Source organism: Aspergillus oryzae, chromosome 5 (assembly GCF_000184455.2).
Source record: "Aspergillus oryzae RIB40 DNA, chromosome 5".
NCBI classification, from domain to species: domain Eukaryota; kingdom Fungi; phylum Ascomycota; class Eurotiomycetes; order Eurotiales; family Aspergillaceae; genus Aspergillus; species Aspergillus oryzae.
Window position 1 is genome coordinate 1,060,731 of NC_036439.1, and position 25,685 is coordinate 1,086,415.

Sequence of the window (25,685 nt, forward strand, 5' to 3'; positions counted from 1 at the left end):
CGCGGCAGCCTGGCTTCGCAATCATATCACGCATTTTGGCGAGCAGAGAAGCCCACGTTCCGCCGTGGTTAAGAAAGTAGAGAAGGCTCAGATGCAGCGAGCGCAGTGTGTCCGGGAGTGCGCGCAGGAACTGGACGAGATCGTCCTTGTCGAATAAGAGCCCTGAGAGACCAAGGTTCCGGAGGCTGCCTAACCAACGGCCGAGAACACTTCAATTACCCTTTGCTAGAGGTCTCGTGATTCAGGGTTATTTCGTATTTCGTCCCAGGTAGACAGAAGCAAAGTCGAGGTGAGGGCAGTATGCACCCATGGACCAGGTTCGCAGTAGTACAACACTCAGCGCTTGAAAGTCCAAAAAGGCTCTGGAGGCATCTATAATGCTAGCCTTAGCTCGTTCCCTCAGAATGCCGTACAGCTGGTCTTGTATCTGGGATTGTTTCAGGGCTGGACGCGTTAGAACTGCAACGACCAAATAAAAATGCATCTTCAATTCCAGACGCTCCAAATTATCGTGCATAGATTTGCAATTCTGGAGAGAAGTGAGATGCGGCAAGGACCGTTGGTCGACATATTCCAGATGATTTAATATGTTGAGGTGAAATGTCGTTTCTTGAGTGTCACGATCGGCTGTCGTTACTTCGATCCCCAGCCTACACAAGTAGTGTATGACATCTGTGAAGGACAAACTTGCCGAGGACCTGACAAAGACAATAGGGGGCCGGTCATAACAGAGAGACAGCATACTGTCTTGTCAGACTAGGATAAACCTAATATTCTCAGTACGCCGTACAATAAGGATCCACGGCCAGAACATACCACAATGTTTTCGCCTTCAACTGCATGTATTGTGGCAGGTATGCGATACTTCTCTCTGTATGTAATCCGATTGTCTGTGCCAGGCGGACAGTGGTCCCCAGGAGAGCCCATGCAGCATCAGATTGACCATTATTCTGGAACATATTGTCGAGGACCAACAACGCCTGGACAACGTCTAATGATGGACGGAATAAGAAATTGGCCAAGCGAAGAGCTTGAAATGACCTGCGTGCTGCAGTTGTGAGTAGTGCTGCATGGTCCATGAAGATCAGTGCACCTACCGAGGTCATGACATATGTACGATTGTTGTGCAAGATCCAGATCGGAGTAATAGGCTCCAGCAGAGAGAGTTGCAAGCAGTAAGCTAATGTGCGCAATGGACCGATCGATCGTCCATTTATCCGACTTGGAATGCGACTCAAACTCGACGGCCGCGTAGGCGTTGAGATATGTAAACAGGTCCAGTTCAAATCGGCCCATGTCCACCAAGATCGGGTTAAAGGGATACACCCATTGACGGTAAAACTGGAAGACCTTAGATTTATCAGAAAAGGCACCAAGAAATAAGCTATAACGCTCACCTTAGGACCTCTGCACGCTGTGGTACAATCTGTACCAACTTTTCCATCTATCTTCTGCAGTTCTCGCATCCATGAATGGATAGGTGTTGAGCGTGTTCTGTAACCCCAGGACAGACCTCACTTCTTGTGCCATGGACCCGTTGTCACTGGAATAGATGTATGTACTCATCTGACCGTCCGACAGAGGCTGGCTGGGTTGAGAGGACGGGTGAGACGCCCGTCGCTCAGCTGTAGTTTCTCCGTTGGGATTTGAGGCAAATGTCCGCTGTTCTAATATACGGTGCGTTCTTCGTTGAGTCCCCGATTGTTCAATATCATAAACACACATCTGGGGGTGGTCTCGGCAACGACAGGTCCTGCATGGTTTTTTGCCATCACATTTGAGCTCCAGTATACTTGTATGGTACCTTGGTTTCGACCGGGAAATTGCTCCGCGAAACAGCTGGTGATTTCCAACCAAGGCTAACCTTGTTCGTGCCTCAATTTCTTTAAAAGGTCTTTCTAGCCTTCCGACCATGACATGCGCTTCCTGGAGCTTCCCTGAAGCACGCTGTAGTCACTCTGGTTTCGTTCAATTTCATGTAGGGGAGTTGACTGTCAGGTTGACCATGTGTTTCCCTCCTTACAAGTTGGCGGCCCAGTATCAGACAACGTGGCAGGGCATCTTCTAACAGCCAAGAAAGGAACTGCAAACGTTCATCAAGTGGTAGGGATAAGAAATTAGAACGAAGGCCGGTGAAGGAACCTTCCCTTGTTTGTAATGAGGGAGGAACTCGAATCCGTTTGGGAGCTCTTTCTCCCGAACCCGACAGCTGTGTCTTGCGCTTGTGTTTTTAAGACTGTTCGCCGTGGAGGTTCTCACTTGGGTCGTTAGAGCAAGATGTGTCGGCTTCATTACATTTCTTCGACTGTGAAGTATATCTGCGGACTAGGATATCACAGATGACGGTATAAGAACTATCAGAAATTATTAATCAATGCTTTATATTTATTTATATGACACAATGGAGATGGGATTGTCGAGACCGCCTGAACAATGATATGTCCGAGGCTCGCCCAAAATCCTGACGGGAGCGAATGATATTAACATGGGAGCCTGTGACATGCTAATCGTCATATCTTTCAGCTTTGGCTAACTGGTGGAAAAGGTGGCGAAGCCCTGCAGGGGCACGCAGCGACCTATTGACCGCGCAGAAGCCACACGCCGGGAGGTTAGTAGTTGGGTGGGTGACCACCAGCGAATTTCTCATGTTGTACTTTTATATATATCTCTCTCTAATTTAGTTCGTCCTTATTGAAGCTAGGGGACTAGTGGGTAGCCCATTCAGCTGGGAATCTGAGGGTTCTACCTTGATGTTTAGCATGGGAATGCTATACATAAGTCGTTGTGTCTCGACTCTCGCCGGGTGCCCGTGACTGACTAAATATAGATATCAAACCATTATCCTAATGAACGCTAGTTATTGTGGTAATGATCATCTTATCAAGATAGCTAACTAATCACAGAGTCCTTGGACAAAACCCCAGGTGTAACTAACCCTCCAAGATGCACATCAGGAATGATTGGTATATCACAACCCACTCAAATTAATGACTTTATAATAGCCTTCGGTCTATCGTCAGACTCCAAATACTGCCAAGAATGACAGTTAACCGCAGTCTTAAATACAAACCCAAGACACTCGACATCTAACCCCAGCCCTCACCTAAGGAATCCTCAAACCCGCCCGTAGAACAGGCCCTCACTCACACGCCCAGCCATACTCGTCTTTATAGTCGATATAAAGACTCTTAGAGCTCTGACCCATCTTCGCGACCAAGGGTGCACAGGCAAAATTGCTAATATAGATCGGTCCCGCATACTGGCTAAATGCACCGGAATCCTTATCACAGTGTTTCCCGTTCAAATCGCACACACCCACGTACATGTATTGTGCTTTGCCGACATTGTTGTCTAGGATTGCGCACCCCTTGTCCTTTCCAATGTAGGTGTAAAGTGTGCCTAGTCGCTGTTTGGGATCTGTGCCTTTTGGGAGGGGAATTGCTTTGTTCAATTCGTATCCTGATCCGCAGATGGTGGCTGCTCGGGTTGCTAGATCGGCGTTGTTTGCTTCTCTGGTATCTAGGCCTCCAGCGACGGCTAGACTAGTTGTAGAAAGGAGGGTGATGATGTTAAGGAGCTTCATTTTGTTTGTTTGGAGGATACCAATTTGAGGGTTAGCTAGAAATTCTCGGGGGGTAATGGGTGGGGTGCGACGGTTTAATATTCCAAAGCCCTATTAAACAAGGCTGAGGTTCGGATTCCTAGAATAGAGGGTATTAAAGCTATACGAAGTGATCTACAAGGCCTTGTGGGTCACTCAAGGGCAAACACGAGGGTTGATTGTGCCCTGTGGACCTAAGGAAGTCTGAGGAGGCTGTCATTGGGTATTAGCGGTCATGACATGGGGTAAGGTCACAGACTGAGATATAACATTGGATGTAGCTTTCTCACAATGTTAAACGGTGGGTCGGTTCTGCTGCCCTTAATTTGTTATACGAGAAAGGCTCGTATTGATGAATTCGCAGATCACGAGAAAGTTGATATATGACGTACTGTAGGGGGCCAAAAGAAGTTTGACGCCAACAGCACTACATCATTAGAATGCGGTTTTTTGGTCGAGACAGAATGGGCGGCACAATCCTCAAAGACTGATCTTTTCCTGGAGCGCATTCTTGAATTCTTCATGTCCAGGAACCAACCCAACTTGGGCCTAATGAGCCAAGGTGATTCATTAGTGCAACAAGTAGACAAAGTCGCAATGCCGTCTCCAGCTACCGGTAAAATGGACTCGACGATTGGCATACAGTAGTTCTGCAAATGGGCTGTCTCAGCGAAATAATCCTATCCAAACAGGTTATCAACTATACATAACGAATGCACCTGGGGGCAGAGGAGCGTCGCAAAGTATGAGGGAAAGAGTTAAACTAAAGAAGGATACGAGCGATACTTTCTCCACAAACAGATATGATCGCCATGCCTGGTGGAGAGCATCTCTATCTCCATGACATTCAGATCATTTACCCGCAACTTCAGGAATACAAATCGAATTCACGGTCTCACTTGAACCCTACAGACATAGCTTCGGTATCCGCGGACAAAGAGCCGGTACCCCTAGCACGCACCTGGGAATAGGTCTGGTGCGCTATCAACTCGGCACAAGCGCATGCGCCAATACGGCCCCATACCTGCTGGCGGAAAAGCATGTCATTGGCTAACATGATAGGTGCTTCCATATTACAGACAACTTAGGCATCATATGACCCCGATGTAACACCGTCCCTTGCTCCACTTTGAACTCGCATTTGGTTGGATTCGGTTGCGTTACCAGAGAGAACAAAATGCGATCTTTAGGTATCCAGATTGTGTTGGCGTGTCTCTGCTCGAATGCCTTTTAGACATATTAGGGCTTGCAGGTTTCAGTTGACATGGATAGTTGAATCTTGAACCTCTCTCTGAGTTTGTGTTCTCATAAGTTGACAAGGGTGATATAGCGCAAATATTACTTGTTATGATAGCTGGATGCTGTCTTTTCTGATAGTCGGGTGGTTTGGGCCATTCTTTTAGAATTAACCCGTTTGAACTATCCGTTCAAGGACCCACATCAAAATATGTTTCAGACTCTCAATTTAGTCGCTAGGCACAAGATAGCATTGAGTCAATCAGATACAATGTCAGTATTTCCTTTACTTCCCGGTTACGACTCCCTTGCAGCATTTAACATATTTAGTAGTCAAAACTTGCTGCGGTTAAGTGTAGTGCTGGTTGGTGTGTGTCAAAGTATATACTATGACCAAGAGAGGCGTTCGGGAGTTGACGAGGAGGACAAGGTTATCTTGAACCACAACTCCCGCTATCAAAAACACAAGTCATAGCTTCAAAATCAATCCGATAGATCGATAGATCGATAGGCAACGAAATCAAATCGCGGGGTTCCCCAAGGAAGGGTTCCGCGCGCTCCGAGGCAAACCGTCGGACTCAATTCCGACGTTCCGAGTGGAGATATCTCGCTTATCTCGATTGGGAAACAGTTACGCTGGCTTCATGCATAATAAGCGCGCCTCTTCCTACCTTTCGTCCTCTTTTTTCCTCAGACTATCAACAGATCCAAATTAACCATGGCGCCTCATCCCCTTGCCATTCTCTCCGAGGAGGAGACAAACATTGCCCGCGAGGTTGTTGTCGCTGCACACCCAAACACAGTTCTTCACTTCCGTGAGATTTACTTGTCGGAACCCCCGAAAGAGCAACTCCAGGAGTTCCTGGCTATCGAACATGCAGGACGTCTCAGTCCAACTACGCCTCGCCCCCCTCGGCTGGCTTTGTGTCAGTACGATGTGATTAGCGGTGACCGCATTCCAGTCTATCAAGAGGCGGAGGTCGATGTGAATACCCGCAAGCGTGTGCAGCACAAGATTATTGGAAAGGAGCACCATGCTGCTTTGACTTTGTACGTCTCGAATGGATTCATTGATTGTTGACAAAAGATTAACATGGGTGACAGGGCCGAATTCGAGGTCTTGGTCGAACGGTGTTTCGCTTCCCCACTGTTCCAGAAAGCCATGGAGGACTTTGACCTCCCCAAGGGCTTTGAGGTTGTCATTGAGCCATGGCCATACGGTGGACGTGACCACTCCGATCCCAACCGGCGTTTCTTCCAGGCTTTGTGCTTTGCGACAAATACCACTAAGAATAACGAGGATGCCAACTTCTACTCTTATCCTCTGCCCATCATCCCTGTCATGGATGCCACCACCCAAGAAATTGTCCGCATTGACCGTCCCGCGACCGGAGGTAAGGGTGAGGGATTGCATGAGCAGACCTTCTCCCGAGACATTATCGGCCATTGCAAGGACTCCGACTATGTACCAGAACTGCTGCCGAACGGAAGCCGGAAGGACTTAAAGCCACTGAACGTCGTGCAGCCGGAGGGCCCTTCATTCAAGATCACCAATGAGTCACTTGTCGAATGGCAGAAGTGGCGGTTCCGTGTCGCATTCAACCCGCGTGAGGGTGCGACGATTCACGATGTCTGGTATGATGGCCGCAGTGTCATGTACCGACTGGCTATTAGTGAGATGGTGAGTCAACCAACTTTGGGCCCACCCGCAGGAAGGTACTAACAATAGCAGACGGTCCCATACGCCGATCCCAGGCCTCCATATCACCGTAAGCAGGCTTTCGACTTCGGTGATGGTGGCGGTGGTAACATGGCCAACAACCTGTCCATCGGTTGCGATTGCCTAGGTGTCATCAAATACTTCGATGCCGTCATCACCGGTGCGGACGGCAAGGCCCAGAAGCTGCCCAACGCAATCTGCTTGCACGAACAGGACAACGGCATTGGTTGGAAGCATTCCAACTGGCGGACCGGCCGTGCTGTGGTGACTCGCCACCGGGAGCTCGTCGTACAGTTCATCATCACCCTCGCTAACTATGAGTACATCTTCGCGTACAAGTTCGACCAAGCAGGAGGTATTACGGTCGAGTCGCGTGCCACGGGTATCTTGAACGTGGTCAACATTGACCCCGGCAAGACGAGCGATTACGGAAACGTGGTCAGTGGAGGTGTTCTGGCCCAGAACCATCAGCATATCTTCTGTGTTCGTATGGATCCTGCCGTCGATGGAGCAAACAATTCCGTTGTCATTGAAGAATCACATCCCGTACCCATGAACGAAGCCACCAACCCCAACGGTAACTACTACAAGGTCACGAATCAGACGATTGAGCGCGCCACCTATCTGGATGCCGCCCCGCAGCTGAACAGAGTGGTTAAGATGGTCAACCCCAACAAGACCAACCCAATTAGTCAGAAGCCTGTGGCATACAAATTCACACCTTTAGCCACCCAGACGCTCTTGGCGGATCCGAACTCCATCCAGGCTAGGCGTGCCCAGTTTGCCCAGCACCATGTCTGGGTCACCAAGTACCGTGACGCTGAGCTGTATGCTGGCGGTCGCTACACGCTCCAGAGCCAGGTAGAGGTGGACGGTGTGGCCGACGCCGTCAAGCGAGGGGACGCCGTCGACAACACTGATGTCGTGGTCTGGAGCACGTTCGGTATCACCCATAACCCTCGTGTTGAGGATTGGCCCGTTATGTAAGTTGACCACGTTTTTACATTATTGAAAACTCTATGCTAACAAATAAACAGGCCAGTCGAGATCTTCCAGCTCATGATCCGCCCATCGGACTTCTTCACCGAGAACCCAGCGATCGACGTTCCGTCCGGCAAGAATGCTGCCTCTCGCGTCGTTCAGTCGGAGTGCTGCCGGAACTCGCATATTTAGGTACTGGGTAAGGTTATGCTCGAGTTGATGATTTCTTTCTATCTGTACAGTACATAGTTAGCGTTGGACTTGGCAGTTGGTGTACGGTCGGACTGTCAACGTAAATAGGCCGATTTGGAATTCCGAGCGAATAACGGTTGGAGCTATGAATTGAATTCTGGTACATTTCAAGGACTTTATTCCGACTATTCTTTTTTTGGTTATTCCATATCAGCCTTTTGTGAAATAGGAATTGGTGAAAGAGTAGATCTATATTATTAACGCCAAGACTAAAGATAGGGTAGGGAAATGGGCCATTTAGCATCAGACGTCGGGGTCATCACAGGGGGTCTAGGTCGAAGAGTCTAGACCGCATCCTGCCTTCCACAGCATAGTAAGTCATAGTGAGGGCACAGAGGTTGGTACTCTATGTCAAAGCAAAGACCTCCTCCGGGCCCAATGTCTTTCCACTCTTGCAGTCCACTAGTCCCTCACCATCCATCTTACCATGAACATAAGCTTCACCAATTACCTTAAAACAGTGCTGTGACGACTTTCTGGAGACCTCTCTTAGGACCAGAGGTACGCTGCAACCATATAAGATACAGATGAAATCCCCTTTCTTGGTACCTGGTGGACAAAGACCAAACAGACCATCTTGGAATGCGAACTCTGCATCATCTGGACGACCCGATGTTGACGCCTTGTCTGTATTTTTCGACCTTTGTATTTCTTGAGTGGTATCCACTCGGTCAGTTCTCATGACTGCCCTGAAGAATTTTCTGTTCCAGGTAATATTGCGGACTCGAGTGAGATAGCCGCGAAGCATATCTGATGGACCTTGCAGCAGCTGACCAACATTGAGGTCTCCGTGATTAAAGGTATCGGCAATCTCTAAACATCGCAGACATGCTCTTTGATACCAGGCGGGTGGGATCTGGCCCTCGGAGTCTCTATCTGCTATCAGCGTCCGCCATATGTGGTCTGGTACACTTTCAGGGCTCTTGCTAATTCCTGGCCAGCCACCTATGCCCCGTAGTGAAGTCCGAGGAATTAGGCCTGGGGCATTCACTAAAGAGACATCATCAACAATGGCCAGCTTGAACCCCTCCACCCACAAGGTCGACGGCCCTTGCATAGCTTCTTCCTCAGGCGATGTCGTCTTTTGTTGGGCATCCAGTGGCGAGCCGTTTTGTCGGTGAGAACCGTGATCATCTATGTTGGGTGTTACCGATCGAAACTGTCTACCACCAGAAGCGTTATATCGCGTATTGCCAACGGGTCCTATAAGAGACTCTCCATTTTTTCGCCCCTCATAAACCTCTTCCGGCTCGCCAAACTCGGAATCACGGAGAAGCCGAATCCATGAGGGCAGGGATCCCTTTGCTTTCTTCGGCGGCATTGCCCAAGAGCGGCAAATAATGTCCAGCGATTTTGAAGTCTCGATACAGTATCTAGTGAAGTTCTCGTAAACTTCGATCTCATCTAGTCTGTAATCAATGACGAGTTGAGAGGATGGGGTTGGCCGTTTGCCTTGCTTCTTATCGACATAAACGGAGGTGTCTCGTGTATCGCTCGCAATGGACACAAGGCTGTACACGATATCGCGGGGATCAGTCGCATCGAATGTGTTTAGAGAGGTAACTAAAGACTCAATTCCCTTGACAGGTCGGAGGATTTCACCACTTGGTGTTCTTAAAAACAGTCTGCTTGTTGCTTCAAGCAGAATGCTTGCTCCAAACGACTGGACCTCTCCCAATGTCTGGGGACCCTCTTTCCAAGTTTCAAAATCGAACAACTCCCTAATCTTGTCCCGAGTCGCTACGAATATCGAAACTGCGTCCGCGAATTCTGCCCATTGAACAGTCTTCGTACCACAGTGAACTGCTGCCGATCTTGCTAGGGAGATCTCTTGAACAACCCACCGACGAGAGAACCAGCGGTCTCTCATAAGCTCAGCCAAAGCATACCAGTTCCCAGCCTGTTCTTTGTCGTTCGCTAACCTCTCGAGAAACGCGAAGTCCATAAGCTTCGGTATGAATTCCATCGCGCGATCGCTTCTCCCTTCAGTATCCGCCTCGCCTAGCCATACACACACATGGCTCGCCATCCGGTAGATGGTGGCCATTTGCTGGAGTTGCTCTGTCTTCTCCTTTTGGTCCTCCTGGTTGATACATACTGCGTCGGCCCACAGAGCGATCGGCACATCCTTTCTTCGTAACCGAAGCAAAGCCAGATAGAGGCTTTTCCGAATGGGCATCTCCTTAGCGTGTCGTGCAACATATTTCCACTTAAGCGCTTTCTGCTTAGAGCCGGGGAATATCAACAGTCGTTGCTGGTCTAAATCTGTTCCCCAACAATAGGAAAGTGCGGCATAGTTGACGTTGCGATCTTCATTTAGAGACTTGGCTTGAAGTGTACAGACAAGAGGAAATGACGTGTTCTTCGCAGGATGTAGAACAAGGACCCTGAATTGACCAGGTTTAATCGCTTCATATGAGAACTGAGGTTGCTTCTTGCCATTATAAGGATTTGCACTGTTGGATGAAACCTTGACCTTGGTCTTCCGTGGTATTGAGCGCTCAAGATGTAACTCCCTCGCAAACACGTCTCGTATCGCTTTCGCGTGAAGTATCTTTTTCCTGAGCTTCTCGGCCTTGATAAGCTTTTTCCCAATCTTCGTCCATGCCCGCTGTATTTTATCTTCGTTGCCTGACAGTAAGACCTCCAACTGCTGGCTGCGTTCTTGTGCACGGATTGTCAGCCCTCCGTTGTGATCCTCGGGCGCCTTTCCAGACACCTTATTTGCTTGTGTTGTCGTCTTTGTGTTGTTATTCCCTGGCACCATCTCAATCACTTTCTTTGCTTCTGTGGTTACCCCAAGGTTGCGATCTTCCAGGGCTTTTTGAAGCACCTTCTCCACCTCGCTGACCGTATCCCTGTTCTCTTCTTTCAACCGCTTCTCTTTATTTTCCCACCGGATGATATCTGGCAACCCCTCAATCTTGTTGTCCTTTCCCAGAGACTTCAGTCGATTAAGAGTTTTGACCCGTCTGTCGCGAAGCTTTGCTAATATCTCATTTGCCTGTTCCACCTGCTTCGGAAGGCCCTGCCGTCTCCCTCCAGTCGAATCACTATTCGGGCTCCTAAATGCCAAACGGCCAGGCTGAACTTTAGTCTTCTCAGGCAAGAGTGGCAACGCGGTCCGCTTACTCCGACCCTCCGCCGCAGAGGAAGCCTTATACCCCTCGGCACCCTCAGGTGAATCGGAAGCGTCGCCAGAATCTGAGGGATCGGACAAATTCTCCGAGTCGGAGGATTCAGAAACAGATGAATCGGAAAGGGGGGCAATGGTGATTGTCCTGAAGCGGTTGGAATGAATATGACCTGGACGTGAGCCCTGCATTTTGGCAATGTTTTGTCTTCACATGGAAGTTGTAAAGGATGCAGAATTCGAAAGCACCCCAACTCCTGTGTTCCGGATACAAAACTTATATAGGGTGTTGCCATGAGGGGTAAATGCGCAGCGAGGTCTCGATTCGTAGAATCGTATTACCCTAATGCAAGCCAATGCTTAGTCTCGAATGCGGGGTGGTTTTGCTGAGGATTCATTGGGTAGGCTTCTTCTTGGGCTGATACGAGTCGCTTGCATCTCGCGTAAGCATTCAATAAAAAAAAAAGGGTAATGTATTCTATTCTTCGACTGCTGTTAGCTGGTAAGAACTCAATGTTTGTGATTCCTTGGAGGGGTCACATACGGAATAATTTGGCTAGCTTTCCCAGTTCACCCACCCCAAAAGAGATTGACTAACATGGTCATAAACGAGGAAAATACTCTCTGATATCCCCTCCCTCATACGTCCTCTCCGAATCCTCCATCTCTAAAGCGTCCAACGACTCGGTATCTGATTGCGCACAAGATTCTTGGCGAAGTACCTGCAGCCACTCCTCCTTCGTCAAGGCGGGCTTATTATACTCCAGCACTAACCCATGCGGTGAAATCTCATCATGTATCCTATCCATGCGGTCCCATGGATATCCATCCTCTTCCGTACCTGTCCAATAATCTGGGGTAAATATGATTTTGATCTTCCGTAGTGCGGCCTTTCTCGTTATTGCAGCTCTGGCAACCTGTGTTACCCAGTGCTCTTCTCGTTCTCCAAAGTCTGTCCAGCTTTCAGAATGCTGGTCATGAACTGTAAAGTCCAGGGTGAAAGTATGCAGGCTGGCACCAAGCAGCAAATCAGCATCCAACGGGGAGAATGTCAACCCCTCATCACGATGTGGTCTCCATCCTGCAAGCTGCCATTTTGAGAGTGCGAGGACTTCTAATTTGGGAAAGTCACATGCATTGAAAAGACGTCGGTCGACTCCGCGAGACAGGGACCCTATATCGATGGACTTTAGAGTATCCTTATGTATTGCCAGCCATTCACTAAGCATAGGAAGGTCTATGTAAAAGGGATTGTCATAGAAGCTGCCGAGGTAGAAATGTACTAGTGATTTAGGCCAGGCGATAAGCTGCTTAGTTGCCTCAGGACTCTCCCCATAATCAGTCAGTTCCAGGGAGGTAAATCCTGCGGTCCGGTACTTCTAGGCGCAGGGTCAGTTCTCATATACGGTCACGAGTGGGGCTATCTGGGATACCTTGGGCTCCAGCAGAACAGAGGTTTCCATACTTGTGGACTCCGGGTAAACCCCGGAGAGGCACAGATTCTGGAGCGATGGTATATCGATTTGCTTTACGACATCGCGTAAAAAAAGGCCGCCCATCTCGCGACAAAGATCGAGGGAGTGAATTGCGTGCATATGCTGAAGGGCATGCTGGAGCACACTCCAGGCTGATTTGTGACTTGAGTCAAATCCACCATGAATGGTCAAGATTTGCACTTTTGTGAGATAAGAGATGAGATCTTTCACCACGAAGAATTCCGAGTCGTCCGCAGGCCTGATATGCCTTATGTGTATATAGAGCTTTCTACAGTGACCCCGGAGTGCTGGATTGCCCTGAAGTGTAAGATGTAACTGCCTTAAAGATCGGTTTGGGGGTCCTGTTTCTACCTTAAGATGGCGATAGAGGAGCGGGAGCACGATCGGCGTAAATCGGCAGCATACCAGAGACAGCTGCCTCCATGTGCCATGATTATCCGGACTGTGGTTTGGGTCTGAGGCAATAATATTTATGATATGGGCGAGGATCTCATGGGGGAGTCTCCAGATGAATGCCTTTTCAGGATCCGGCTTATCACGGTCGACAATAGAGAGGCGTTTCTGACCAGATGGCCCGAGATAAGTCTGACGAACTGATCTAGCTTTCTGTGATCCACTGAGAAACATGATGTAGAGAAATGGATGATTTGCAAGGGGTGATGTGGAAAGGGGAGATCGAATGTCGTGTTTACGTCCAGTTCCCCGCAACCCCGCATTGATGGATGCGCGGTTAACACAGTAAATTAGTTAACTATTGACAAGAAAGGCAATGGCAATCTAATATGTTTACATGTTATCTAATATTAGTAGATGGGCGAGCGATCCCTCATTTGACTTTAATTCCGACCCTGTCTCAGATCCTCAGTAGTGCGCCTTTCACCGAACGGCTCAGCTGAGCAGTCCAAAGTGTGTTCTCGTTAAGAATAAACATCTGGCCGCTATGACCAAAGGAAAAGTTTGCCGCTCCATCTTTGATAAGAATCTTTCCCAAGAGGACGCCACCTGGCGACCAGACGTTTATACCATCTCCACAGCCAGCGTACACGTTGCCATCCATATCAAGCTTGATACCATCAGGGACACCCGTATCAGCCATCGCAAAAACACGACGATTGGTGAGAAACTGTTCTCCATTAATACTAGAGACGTCAAAAGCGTAACTAATGCAGAAAATCAGCAAAGGCAAATCGAGCTTGAACGGGTGAATAAGACAGTTAACATACATGGTGGACGGACCAGTGGGATCATTGGTCCCATCACCCAGAGTATATGCTGTATCTGTGATATACACCGTCTTCTCATCCGGCGAGAACGCAATACCATTCGGCCGACCGAATCCATCAGCAACAACGCGCACATTCTGGGTGACAGGGTCAAAACGATAGACCTGATTCGGTAGCTGAGGCCTTGGACGGAATCCTTGTTTAGAACCGTAGATGGGATCGGTGAACCAGATCGACCCATCGCTATGCACGACCACGTCATTCGGCGAGTTGAATTGCCGACCGTAGAAGCCACTGACGAGTAATTCCGCCTCATAAGGAGCGTCGATTGACATCTGGTATAACCCGCTCGGCTCGGTTTGGTTTCCCTGACCGCAGAAGAGGATCCCGTCGCCATGGTTTACGGCTCCGTTCGCCATTGGAATCGTGGTTTTGATAACTTCACCGGTAACAGGCAGAGCATTGACCTTGACTTTAGAGATTTGAATAGTCGAATGGTTTGTGACCGGGTCGGTGAAGATGTTGCTGGTTAAGAATAACTCGTCAGTAGACGGGATAAAGACGCTCGCTTCGTGCGCAAAAGGGACATCATCGTTCTTGAGAAGGGCCTCGAGCTTAGGAGCCGAGCCGATGATGTTGAAGAATCTGTTATCGTGGATCTCAAACGCGGAGGGGATCTGTGAGATATTGGACGGGTGCCCCGGGAAGGTGAGATTGCTGGCCATTGTGAACAGAGTCTGGTTAATACGTAACATCGTGGTGCTGCGAGGGAAGGTGCACCTTATATTGAGCCACGGAACGGAACCACGCTAGTGAATCCTGCATCGACTGGGCTTCCTATTCCAGATTCTTGGTCGATCATCTCCATCAGATTAGGATATAGGATCCACTTTCTAAGATTAGCTTATCATCTACCGCGGAGATATTCTCCGAAGTTCTCCCGTACAGATCAGCACCTGGATGCCATTCTTAATACGCGATATACGGAAGAACAATCAAGAACAGGCTGCACGGATCTCACATAATACTACTCGTTTCTGTAGCACAGGATGTTTTCTAAGCGGCAGGAAGACCCTTGAAGGCGTCTCCACAATTCCACTTTTGGAAGAGTCAAGCGGGTCTACGTATATAAAAGCGGAGACATGCCGAGTTTTCTAGTGTCATCATGTTCGGTGACCGAGGCGCTAGAGGACTCACAATCATACATTTGGCTAAACAGAGGGAAAAGGGAGCCATAACTGTTGATGCAGACACGGTCCCTCCCGACCTCTACACTTTCATAAGATATGTGCAACGTTCGTTGTCCCGTTGCCGAAGGAAACGACAGCCGTATCTACACTGGACAATTTCCGAAACCAATAGGAACTTCACAGCATAGCTGCCATGAAAAAGGAGACTTGAACTTTAATTCTGCGGAGACAAATCCAGGGGAACATTCACAGAGATTTTAACTGCCCACAACCCACACGTGGGGAGGTCAGTAGTCTGGGGGGTTGAAACAAGTGGACTTTCCACTGTTGTGCTTTTTTCTCCTAGTTATATCAAAGCTTTTGAGGCGTGCACCCAGCTCTGAGTTAGCTCAAAGAATATAGCCATTTGGCCCCGATCACAGTGCGAAAAACCTAGATCCCCTCATCATCGACCTCCTTCGTCGCCTGCAGAACAATCCGAATCTGGTCAATTCCCAAAATAGTCATTTCCTGACCGGGAGTCCAACACGAGCTCCCTCACATTCGGGAACTAGGTCGCTGCAAAAGAAAGCTATGAAGGGGTACGAGAGCGCTCTCTACTGCAACTACTTCCTCAACTACCCCTTCCAGCCCGAATCATACTGTCCCCAGTGCGATGGTGTTCCACACGAGCTGCCAAAGCCTCGTGCCCGGGCACTTTCTGGCGTGAAAGGAGAGGATGAGACGGGCCGATGGGCCCGGGATCTGGATATTATCCCTTAAGAGTGGAAGAACCAACTCATAGGTGCGACAGAAGCTCTGGTCAATCTGTTAGACCGTCCATGGTAGAGGCGCGTCTGGGTATTTCAAGAGGCTATTCTTGCACGTTATGTGATGGTGCAATATGGTGCACGAGTCATTGATTGGCCCGCGTTCCAAGTTATTTCGGATGGAATTCTCGCCTAACGATGCGGAAGATGAGAAGCTGCTAGGGTATCTTTACCATGAGGTTGATGAAACGTGGTCATTTGCAAGCTTGAATCTGCATTGTAGCCATTTAAGCATGTTCTGGATAAGAAAGGGGTATATAGGATTATCCCAACCGAACACTAGATCAGGGGACAGGGTTGTCGTCCTTTTGGAGGCACCAGTTCCAATCGTTCTGCGGGAGTATAAAGAAGGATATAGTTTAATAGGACAAAGGTACGCTCACCCCTTTTCATGGACTACGTATTTCAACGATCTATTACCAATATTCTTTCTTATGTCCATGGCATCATGGATGGGAAAATCATCGAGGCTGAGATAATCAAAGACTGAGTGCACGACCCTGAGGACTTTGAGCTATTCGGCGTCATTTAAGTGGTCATTACTAGCAACAAGTCATTGTGCTCTCTGTACCACCTGGTCGTGACTTCATTATATCGCCGTGCAAGTACAATTTCACTTGACCAATTCTTCACGGAAGCGGCCACTTAACGAGCTCGGTTATCGTTGTTTTTCTTTTTCTTTTTTTTTTTTTTTGCTCTATTAGACTACCTTCCAGTAGTCTATTCTACCTCAGATGCCAGTGTGCCAGAGCTACTCAGAACAGATACTCTGAGGGCGATCGGCAATTTTATTGTCAAGCATCGAAAGAAAACCCCGACTGAAATATGTCAGCCTCAAGCAGGGGCATTCAATGTATCCTTTCGAATGAAACTTGAGGACGGTGGCTCAGCGCTAATTCGCTTCCCAAAGCCCAAGCCACCATGTTCCCTGAGGGGAAAGTGAGAAATGAAGGGGCGGTGATCAGGTATATTCAGTTCAGGAGTATACTTCGATCCCCGTCCCGTTTATCCTACATTGGAAAATAAAGAATGAGAGTCCTCTCAATTTAGGCCCGTTTATCATGATGGATTACATTGATCACGACACCGATCTGGGCAGAGCATTGAATACGCTAACGCTCAATCTTGAAGATCGTCCGATCCTCTATCCATCGATCGACATTGACAAGCTGGAAATGCTGTACGGACAGCTGGCAGAATCTTACTCCAGCTGCCACAGTTATCACTGCCTCGGATCGGTTTTCTTGCCCAGGTTGCCGACTTCACATGGGAAGTCAGACGCCAGCCGCTATCGATCGGTATAAATGAACTTGTCCGTTTAGGAACTCTGCCATGATCGACATTGCCAACTACCACATTTGAGGCGACATCCACCTATTTCAATGCCCTTGCCGAGTTACACCTTGAACACTTGTCCCATCAGCGAAATGACGCAGTAGACTCCGCAAATGATTGTCGGCGCAAGTTTGTCGCCAGAAAGCTTTTCTCCAAGCTTGCCAGGGAGGGCCGACTTACTCAATCTACAAATGGCCACGGTCCCTTTACACTGTGGTGTGACGATCTTCGTCCCTCGAATGTACTGGTTAATAAAAGCCTGCAGATTGTGGGTGTCATTGACTGGGAGTTCACATACGTAGCACCGGTTGAGCTTTTTCACGCACCTCCATGGTGGTTGCTTCTTGAACAGCCCGTGTACTGACCAGATTGGATAGACGCTTGGGCAACGGCATTTTAAACTCGTGTACAGACATCCTTAAAAGTTCTTACCGAACGCGAGGACATAGCTACGCAACAAGGCAGGTTAAGATAGGAACAGAGATTTTCTGGTCCTATGAGACAGACTTGGGTTGGTGGCGACTTTTGGGTCACATACGCAGCGAGAAAGAATTTCGTATTTGATACGATCTTCTGGAAGAAACTTGACCATCGATTTTTTGGTTCTTGCACTGTTGACAAGGAAAATCGATGGGAGAAGAGGATTGGATTTCTGAGTGAAGAGCGCCAGTGTATGGAACTGGTTGTGCGCCAAAAGCTCCAGCAGGTTAAAATGAGGGCTCTAGCTTGGAACCAGAGGAGGTAGATACCGTCGATGGTCCGCAATTCCGTCGTGTAATCAGGTCTTAGTTCAAGCAATGTACAGTATTAGCAGGTCCGCATCTTTCTCATCAGTCCTGTACTGGATTGAACCATCAAGAGACGATGCGGTTGATTGTTCTATACTAGCCTTTTCAGGGCCGATGAATGGGCTACCATAGTAAAGCCCAATTTTGCATAAATTCCGGTCTTCGCAAGTCAAATCATAAATCTGCTAACCTAGCAGAACAAAACATGATACAAAGTTGAAATACTCTTACCGGTTAGTTACAAAAGAGCTTGATTTACTGAAATCAGCACTTGTAAAAGACGTACGTCTGTTTATGATATGGAGGGTGAATGTGTTGCCCCGGCGACAGTAGCCACCACAGTTTATGTACTATGCACGTATGTATGTCCATCACTTCTCTTTCCTTGATATATCACATCAACTGAACGAGCATAACCTTGGGGTGGTCATAGGTTTTGCTTTCCGTGGGTCTTTATTTTCTCGGTAGTGATGCAGCTCGTCACTTGGAGCCATTTCGAGGCAAGTGCGAGTTTTATGATATGACCGACCATCGTATCCACTTCCTTTAGTGTCGAGCGGCGACCCATCCGACGATCTCCCGACTGGGGTCTAGAGTTGGATGGGTCGGGATTGGGGATAGAAGAGATTGAATCCCTATAGGATCACTAGGGAAAAGGAAAATGAACAGATCACAGCTTTGTGGAGACATCTTGCCTGCTAGGTATGCAGAGCATGACAAAACAAGTCTAGCTGTGCTTCTCACCGAGTAGACTCGGTTCATCATGTATCGTCCTTGTACATGTTGACAAGCTCAATCATGCGAATATACAGAGGACGAGGCTGACTGGCGGTGCTTGAGCTACTAGCGCTCACCCCGCATATCTCTCTCCTACCTGTGTGGCCCAAGCGCCAGTTATTCTATGGTGGCTACGTAAGGTGCGGACCGAACTCCCCAAAGAACAGACAATCCAACTAAAGCACGACGGCTGAAGTACTAGCTTCCTTTCCTAAATTGAAAGTCCAATAGAATCGAGATCGACTGCAGTCCACCCCACACCGCTAGTGGTTCATCAAGCATCCTCCATATTGATTCGACCGGGCTCCACTCTCGGTCTTCCTGCATTGATGACCTGGCGCGTTCCCCATCAACTTTCCCGAATAGTTTAGCAAACAGATCCAAAGAAGGGCGGGTTCAGCTTCACGATCGATCGGACATTGGGGGGTATGTCAAAATGCCGTATATATATGTTCGCGGCGTCTACGGGCTGCTTTCGCGCTCCAGTAGACGAGGTTCATCATCCTTTACGTGTCAGGGACAACTTCGAAAATGGGCTGGTTCCCAACGAAACTAGACTCGGAAGAGTCCAAATGGCATTTTGACATTCTTATTCTTCTCGCTGTCATTGGCAGCTCCGCCACGCAAAAGCATATGCCCGCCATCACAGCCTCAGGCTTCGGTCTTTTTCCTCGTCTTTTGCCAGCACCCGAAACCCTTCTAGATACTAGTCGACTGTATCGTCTACCTTCAACTCAAAATGTCGACGTCGTTGGCGTACATTCTGGGACCGTTCTTACGGAACTAAACTACTTCGCCAATCTACTACACAAGATAGAAGACATCAAACCTTTCGAGTTCCGATCCTACGAAATTGATTACAACTACGATGACGAGGAAAAGGCAGAACCAAGCAAACTCCGCATCAAAACTAAATCCTTCCTTAACGTAATTACCATTTTGTCTATTTTCATGTCGGTGGGCCTCTTAGTCTTCGCCGGTGTAATCCATGACGGTGTAGCGCTGGTCGGGGTCGGCACCATGGCCCTGTCCACTAGTGCGGCCAGCCTTTCCGCATGGTGGTCTCCAGAGCTACCAGAGCCACCGAAACGGAGCGTGGGGACGAATCTGCCCCCTGCAGACGTTGTGATTCGCACTCGTGGAGGAGGGTTCATTGTGGTACGGGCCAATGAGAAAGTGGTCCGCGAACTGTACACGGGCATGGATTCCTGCAAGTATAATCTCCCGGACAAAGCGCGGCAGGCCTTCTTGGCTATGAGCACACTTCTCTTGATGACCTCGGTGATTATGTTCAGCAATAGCACCGAGAAGATGCAGATCGCCGTGGGTGCTGCGTACTTTATCTTGAACATCCTGTACTGGGGGTTAGCATTGTTGGTTGAACCCAGTGATGTCTGGGATACGAGCCGATATAAGAGGAAGACCCCAGAGCCTACCTTTGCTAAAACTTATACGCAAGTGTTATGGTTGGCCGTTTTGGAGACTAAGTCGATTGACTGGGTGAGAAGGGCAAATATTGCCCCGAAAACAGAAGCTTGGGACAAATGGCTACAGGAAGCATGCGAAAACGCTTTGAAAGAAAATGAGGACTGGCCGGCAGAGCAAAGGAAAGATGAAATAATTGCGGAGTATCTTCTGAAACTGCAGAACCAGAATGGCGTTCTTCCCCAGGATTGATGTCTTATTGTATAAGAGTGTTCTTTCTGTACGATTTCTGCCCTTGCGATACATACATATATTACTCCTCGTGATCAACTACGAGCGTAACTAGGAAAGTTTGGTTTAAAAATGAAATATTTTCATTACTTAGCCTACAAGACTACAAACTATATATCTTTTCCATGGTGTGTGAAATATACACATAATCACCTCAGGGTTCTCTATACAACAATGCAAATGTAAAACTATATAGAATATTTGGCTTTTAAGCCTCTAGATGATCTTCTATTCAGAATAATATGTTTTAAAAGGCTATCCTAGCCTCCTAGGAAGTTAGTCGGTCGCAAGACGAGGAGCACGGCCGGGAGACACAGTAGAGTGGGCACGGGGCACCGAACACACCTAGAACGGAGTTCTAAAGTGGCGGAGCTTCCTCCATGCATGAGTTTATCTCTTCTATTGGCTGGCTAATATATTTCGCCCTCACCGCTGTGGGCCAGTAGCATAGCTTATTTTATGCGATATTCGGTAAAGATCTCTCTACCGAGCACAAGGCTGTGAGTAGAAAAGAACACGGGCTTTCGAATAGTCATGAGAGTGATTGTTAACCATACCAGCTATTCCCTGCTTTTTTTCTGTTTTTCTTCTCCCATTTTCTGGCCCGTCATATGCCAGGTCATCAGCGTGACGATCATTAGCCACCGAGGGGACTCCACTTGGCTTGGTATTGACTTGAGTCTGTCCCTGACTGGAGCCACCATTAGTTGAATTACGATATTTGTCGTCAGGTGAAAATAGTTCATGACCCACCATGACAGTATAAGGACAAAGTCAACATGATCTTTGCAAACACCTCACATCGGACTATTGTCAAGGGCGATTCATCTCATTTGAGGCTGGGCTTGCGTTTAGCGCGGGCGCACCGAGGCGGAGTTCAAAGGATAAATTCCATCCTACATAAACCCCTCTTCCCCCAAATGCGCTGGCTGACGGCCCAACTTCCTCCCTGACAGCCCTGCGCCACAGTCCGAAAACTCAGCCATGCCGAGAACGAATTTCCACTCGACGTTCGACTGCATTATCTCTTGGTTGCGCAGAGTCAAAAATTTCGATAATGGATCGGAATTAGCAGATATCATCCGTCGCGGCGAATTGGTCTCTTTGAGTGACGAACAAGCCGTGCACCTTTTGTACCTCCAGTTCCAGAACGAATTCGAACGGTTGAAGCGCGTCGATTATACACTTGAACAGGGCGACGGGGATCCTCTGAAGGGAAGTTTAGATGGGAAAGGCCTTACGCCGTCGCAGTTTCTTTTCGGTGAGGATTACGCCGAGATAAACCGAACGGTGGTTAACTTTCTGTCTCTAAAATGGCTTCTCGAGGATAACCATCAAGCGTTTACAGCGCATCAACCCAGTGCCGTGCAGCTGTCTATACCAACATTCAAAAGCTTTCGCGAGTTAGCGCGGAACATCCTGGGAACGACGGATGATATATTGGCCTTGGTTGTATCATTGATCCTGGGAGACGTGGGGAAAGATCCTCAATTAGAAGAGGATATTGAAAGGAAAGATGGCAGAAAGCCAAACCATGACGAGGTTCTGGCCAGGGCAATTCAGCTGCGTCGGTTTCGTAAACCGCTGGGCTTACTCACGAAGGATAAGCGGGCGGAGGTGCTTCTGGGGGTGCGGGTCGGAGCAAAGCTCAACATTCCACAACTGACACAAGGTGAGAACGTCCCGGGAAGTCTGGAGAGTATTCTCATGCTGCAAGGACAACCGCAGGCATTTAAGCTGAAGTACCTTGAGATTATGCTGGATGTCTCCGGGGCAGGGGCTCATGTTGACGCGCGTGGTGCTGTTCGCATGATTGAGCCGGTCTGCAAGTCCTTCTTGTCCGCCTACCCGGTGCTGGAGCAGGTCATTTCCAAAACGCTTTCAGTGCGTGACGCTTATAATACGGTCCTGCAAAATCGAGGTCAGCTACTGGCCGAGCAAGGCTTTCATGCATTATCCACAAATAACCCCAGCGACCGGGCCTTTCTCCGCCTTTGCGCAATGGGTAGAGTAGCGGATAAACATCTAGCGGAACTGTTTGAGAAAGCATTCACAGAGCTCCCGCAACCTACACAAGAAGAGCTCATTACTGGACTGAACGTCGACGGGTGCAATGGCGAAGACGCGGTAATCCTCTACTATATGCCCGCGATATTCGCAGAGGCTCTAAGGGTCACCCGTACTGCATCAGATGTAAAGAAAATCCAAGTTCTTCAGAGCCTCATGTCATTCATGGCACGAACATACAATGATACAAAGCCAGTTGATGGACATCCCGGCGTCATTCTTGAACGTGACGTGTCTGGGGCGAAGGACTATATACGAATGGACGGTTTCATCGACGATCCCACCATTTTGGATCAATGCGTTCCTCCAGTAGCGACGTATTAATGCAAGCCTCCTGCACTTTGCTTTGTCCCGAGAGACTCCCTAATGTTAAGGTTCAATCAGCATTGATCAGCCGTCATTCGAGATTAACGAGAAATGAACTCATGACTTTCGACTATTCTTACTCCAAACCTTGACGATTCGAACCTCGTGATCTACTGCCGCACGGAATAAGTTGTTCGTCAATTCTTATTCGACTTGCCTTATGGATATTTCTTTATAATGATGGCGCCGCACTTACTGTGAATGTGGCTTATGAGGGAGGCCGTTTCTGCTTCTTATTTCAAAAACGATATCAATGTTTATAGGTGCTCGGGAAGTACTTTGATCAATATGAAGAAATATTTACTCCTTTATCTGGTAGCGATAAGATAAGCTGTGGCGATAAGATAAGTGGTGATTAAATCTCAGGCAACAAGGTTTACTGCGTCGGGATCGCTCGGAATGGGCTTCCACTTTTGCACTTCACCATCACTCTTGTTGACCCTGTCATTCCGCACCACGATTGCCTGATCACCTCTCGGAATCATACAACCAATCCAAAAGGGCCTATTCTAGGATCTGATTGACTAAGATAATCTCTCTAGATCTCACCCATGCAGTCGGAATCTCCTACGCACAGCAACGTGACCTCGGAACCCCCTCGGAAAAAGCGAGCCAAATACACTCAGGTGGCTTGGTACGTCTCTCATCTTGCCGCAAAGCTACAGTGGAAGATATTTACTGATCAAATGCTCGCAGCAATGAATGCAAGCGGCGCAAATTAAAATGCAGCGGTGAGCCAACGTGTTCACGTTGCGCCCGTGATGGCGTGCCATGCATTTACACGCCTGGTACTTATGCGTTGAGTAACGGTGCGAGCTCAGTGGAGGAACCACACGATGACGGGTATGAGGGGCTTCATATCTGAGTTGGCCACTCCCAGTTGACCAGAATAGGGTATCTGCGAGGTTCCAATCAGTTGATCGCAAAATCGAGTCGCTTCAGCGTGAGATGCGGGCGATGGCTGCTCGATTGCGCGAGCTCGAATCGTCTTCGCCGAGTAACAGTAACGCGAACAATCCCACTCCGAGGCCGGCTTCGATTGTATCATCTCAAGCGGCGAATACTGGTCTACAGCGTATCATGAACCGGCCCATGTCACCATATCACGTTGGACCCACGAGTGCGGAGTTCGGTCTCACCGCGCGTCGGAAGCCCTCGGACGACGAGGATGAATTTGAGTCCACGGCTGCACCAAGTCCCGTTGCAGCGCCCAACGTGGATTTTGCAACCGATGATCCACTAGGAAATCTAGGGCAGACGGAAGCCCTTAGGCTGGTGACGGTCTATGAAAATACGGTGGGCTTGATGTATCCATGTGTCGATCTGGACAGTATGCGCGCGTACATTGTCGATTTCTTTCGAGATGACTCTCGTCAGATCCTGAGCTCGGAGGAACAGGATTGGTTTTTCGCACGCGATGTTGAGGTGCTGAAAATCATCTTGGCAATTGCCTTGCTGACTGAATCGCACGGGCGGAGTGAACGGGCGGCGGTGTTGGCTGAAAGTGTTGAGGATCGTTTTGCGACTCGCGTTAATATCCCTGAGGTTGACATGAAAGAGCTTCTTATATTGACATTGCTGGTGTGTAGCCCATCTGCTCTGTCCCTTTCACACATGGCTAACAGTAATCCTATCAAAGTCAATATTCCATTCATACCGGGACGATGAAGTCATTTCGTGGCGCTGCATTGGAATGGCGTGTCGGGGTTCAATGCAACTAGGCTTACACTGCCAGGAGACCTGGTATAGAACAGGAGGGGTGTTCCCAGGGGAGCTACAATGGACGTGGGCTAGCCGTCTATTTTGGTGTATCTACGTGCTGGATCGGAAATGGTCCTTTGGTACCGGCCTTCCATTCGCGATTCAAGACACAGACATGGACACCAACCTTCCCGAGCCGGGAACCGCCACACCTTACCTGACTTGTATGATCTCGTACGCGCGGCTCAGCGGCAAGATATGGGGACTTGTCGTTGGCTGGGGCAGTCGATCGCGTGCAGCGACATCGGATTACTGTTCTTACCTTGACTTCCAAGTCCAGCAATGGATTCAATCAATTCCACAGGAACTACGGTTTGACCCATCACGACAGTCATCGCCTGACTCGGTTCAGAACGATAACATGATGATGCTGCAAGTTCTCCTTGCGCTGCAGGCGAACCAGCTTCGAATTCTAGTGTACCGCCAAAACTTGCTCAGTAGCGAGAGCATTGAGACAAATGTCTCCGGTGCATCTATCGCCGTCGAGACTGCGAAAAGTACGATCCACATGCTAGACTACTTCACTCGTGTTTCAGATATCTACTTTCAGCGTCCGGAGCCGTTCAATTACTTCCTAATTTCGGCGCTGGCCGCCCTCTTCCTCGCTGTGTTTCATGCACCAACTCGATTCAGTAATGTTTGTCGCGCGGAATTCTACGCCGCCGTTGACATGGTGAGGAAGTCTTCCACTCGGGCCAGAACCTCAAGACGACTGCAGAAAATCATTCGAAGTTTGAAGTTAATTAAGTTAAATGTCGGGAAATCGCCCTATAAGCACGGACAGCCGCCGGAAAACCTTGGCAAGGTACTATCTCGTTTCAGCCATGGGCAGCATGACTCGAATCAATCCACTTTGTCGCAGTCTCCGCTACTCCCGTCGCACCACCACCAGCCATCCGGTATCCCGACTCCACAACCTTCCGCCTCCCTTTGGTCCGTGTCCTCTCCACCGGTCACCGCGCCAGTTAATTATGGAAACACCGACGAAAGCTGTGACGATTTGACCAGTTTCTTTGAGATGGCTGGAGGACTCTACTTCGATCCCAAGACGGGTCCCCCCGACGAGACTCTCACATCGGATGGCGCTAGTGCAGGGGGTGAAGGGGTTGACGCGTTTCACGCCGAGAACGAGGCGCTGACCCGTGTAATGGCTGGCCTGTTATAGATGAAGGTGGCGGTCTGAGAGTTGGCTTACCAAATAGTTCTTAGTGTAGTAAGTTTAACCCGGATCCTA

At 48.8% G+C, this 25,685-nt stretch overlaps 8 protein-coding genes across 8 annotated transcripts; 5 read left to right on the forward strand and 3 right to left on the reverse strand.

Annotated features, from left to right (window-relative positions):
- Nucleotides 1-3,139: 3,139 nt before the first annotated feature.
- On the reverse strand, nucleotides 3,140-3,583 carry AO090701000492 (uncharacterized protein; the record flags this gene model as incomplete). Its single annotated transcript, XM_023237288.1, has 2 exons — nucleotides 3,140-3,236; nucleotides 3,261-3,583. The coding sequence occupies 2 exons, from the start codon at nucleotides 3,581-3,583 to the stop codon at nucleotides 3,140-3,142; spliced, it is 420 nt and encodes a 139-aa protein (XP_023092160.1).
- A 1,972-nt stretch (nucleotides 3,584-5,555) lies between these two features.
- Nucleotides 5,556-7,730, forward strand: AO090701000490 (putative copper amine oxidase; the record flags this gene model as incomplete). Its single annotated transcript, XM_001823277.3, has 4 exons — nucleotides 5,556-5,887; nucleotides 5,942-6,518; nucleotides 6,570-7,540; nucleotides 7,595-7,730. The coding sequence occupies 4 exons, from the start codon at nucleotides 5,556-5,558 to the stop codon at nucleotides 7,728-7,730; spliced, it is 2,016 nt and encodes a 671-aa protein (XP_001823329.1).
- Nucleotides 7,731-8,136: 406 nt separating this feature from the next.
- AO090701000489 (HET domain-containing protein) lies at nucleotides 8,137-11,115 on the reverse strand (the record flags this gene model as incomplete). Its single annotated transcript, XM_023237291.1, has 1 exon — nucleotides 8,137-11,115. One exon carries the CDS (start codon nucleotides 11,113-11,115, stop codon nucleotides 8,137-8,139), a length of 2,979 nt encoding a protein of 992 aa, XP_023092159.1.
- A 2,157-nt stretch (nucleotides 11,116-13,272) lies between these two features.
- AO090701000487 (SMP-30/gluconolactonase/LRE family protein) lies at nucleotides 13,273-14,397 on the reverse strand (the record flags this gene model as incomplete). Its single annotated transcript, XM_001823275.3, has 2 exons — nucleotides 13,273-13,579; nucleotides 13,643-14,397. The coding sequence occupies 2 exons, from the start codon at nucleotides 14,395-14,397 to the stop codon at nucleotides 13,273-13,275; spliced, it is 1,062 nt and encodes a 353-aa protein (XP_001823327.3).
- A 531-nt stretch (nucleotides 14,398-14,928) lies between these two features.
- AO090701000486 (uncharacterized protein) lies at nucleotides 14,929-15,594 on the forward strand (the record flags this gene model as incomplete). Its single annotated transcript, XM_023237292.1, has 2 exons — nucleotides 14,929-14,937; nucleotides 15,235-15,594. The coding sequence occupies 2 exons, from the start codon at nucleotides 14,929-14,931 to the stop codon at nucleotides 15,592-15,594; spliced, it is 369 nt and encodes a 122-aa protein (XP_023092158.1).
- A 3,478-nt stretch (nucleotides 15,595-19,072) lies between these two features.
- On the forward strand, nucleotides 19,073-20,218 carry AO090701000484 (uncharacterized protein; the record flags this gene model as incomplete). Its single annotated transcript, XM_001823273.3, has 1 exon — nucleotides 19,073-20,218. One exon carries the CDS (start codon nucleotides 19,073-19,075, stop codon nucleotides 20,216-20,218), a length of 1,146 nt encoding a protein of 381 aa, XP_001823325.1.
- Nucleotides 20,219-21,241: 1,023 nt separating this feature from the next.
- On the forward strand, nucleotides 21,242-22,648 carry AO090701000483 (uncharacterized protein; the record flags this gene model as incomplete). The annotated part of the gene is made up of 1 exon (XM_001823272.3): nucleotides 21,242-22,648. One exon carries the CDS (start codon nucleotides 21,242-21,244, stop codon nucleotides 22,646-22,648), a length of 1,407 nt encoding a protein of 468 aa, XP_001823324.1.
- Nucleotides 22,649-24,812: 2,164 nt separating this feature from the next.
- Nucleotides 24,813-25,616, forward strand: AO090701000482 (transcription factor domain-containing protein; the record flags this gene model as incomplete). Its single annotated transcript, XM_023237293.1, has 1 exon — nucleotides 24,813-25,616. The coding sequence occupies one exon, from the start codon at nucleotides 24,813-24,815 to the stop codon at nucleotides 25,614-25,616; it is 804 nt and encodes a 267-aa protein (XP_023092157.1).
- Nucleotides 25,617-25,685: the final 69 nt, after the last annotated feature.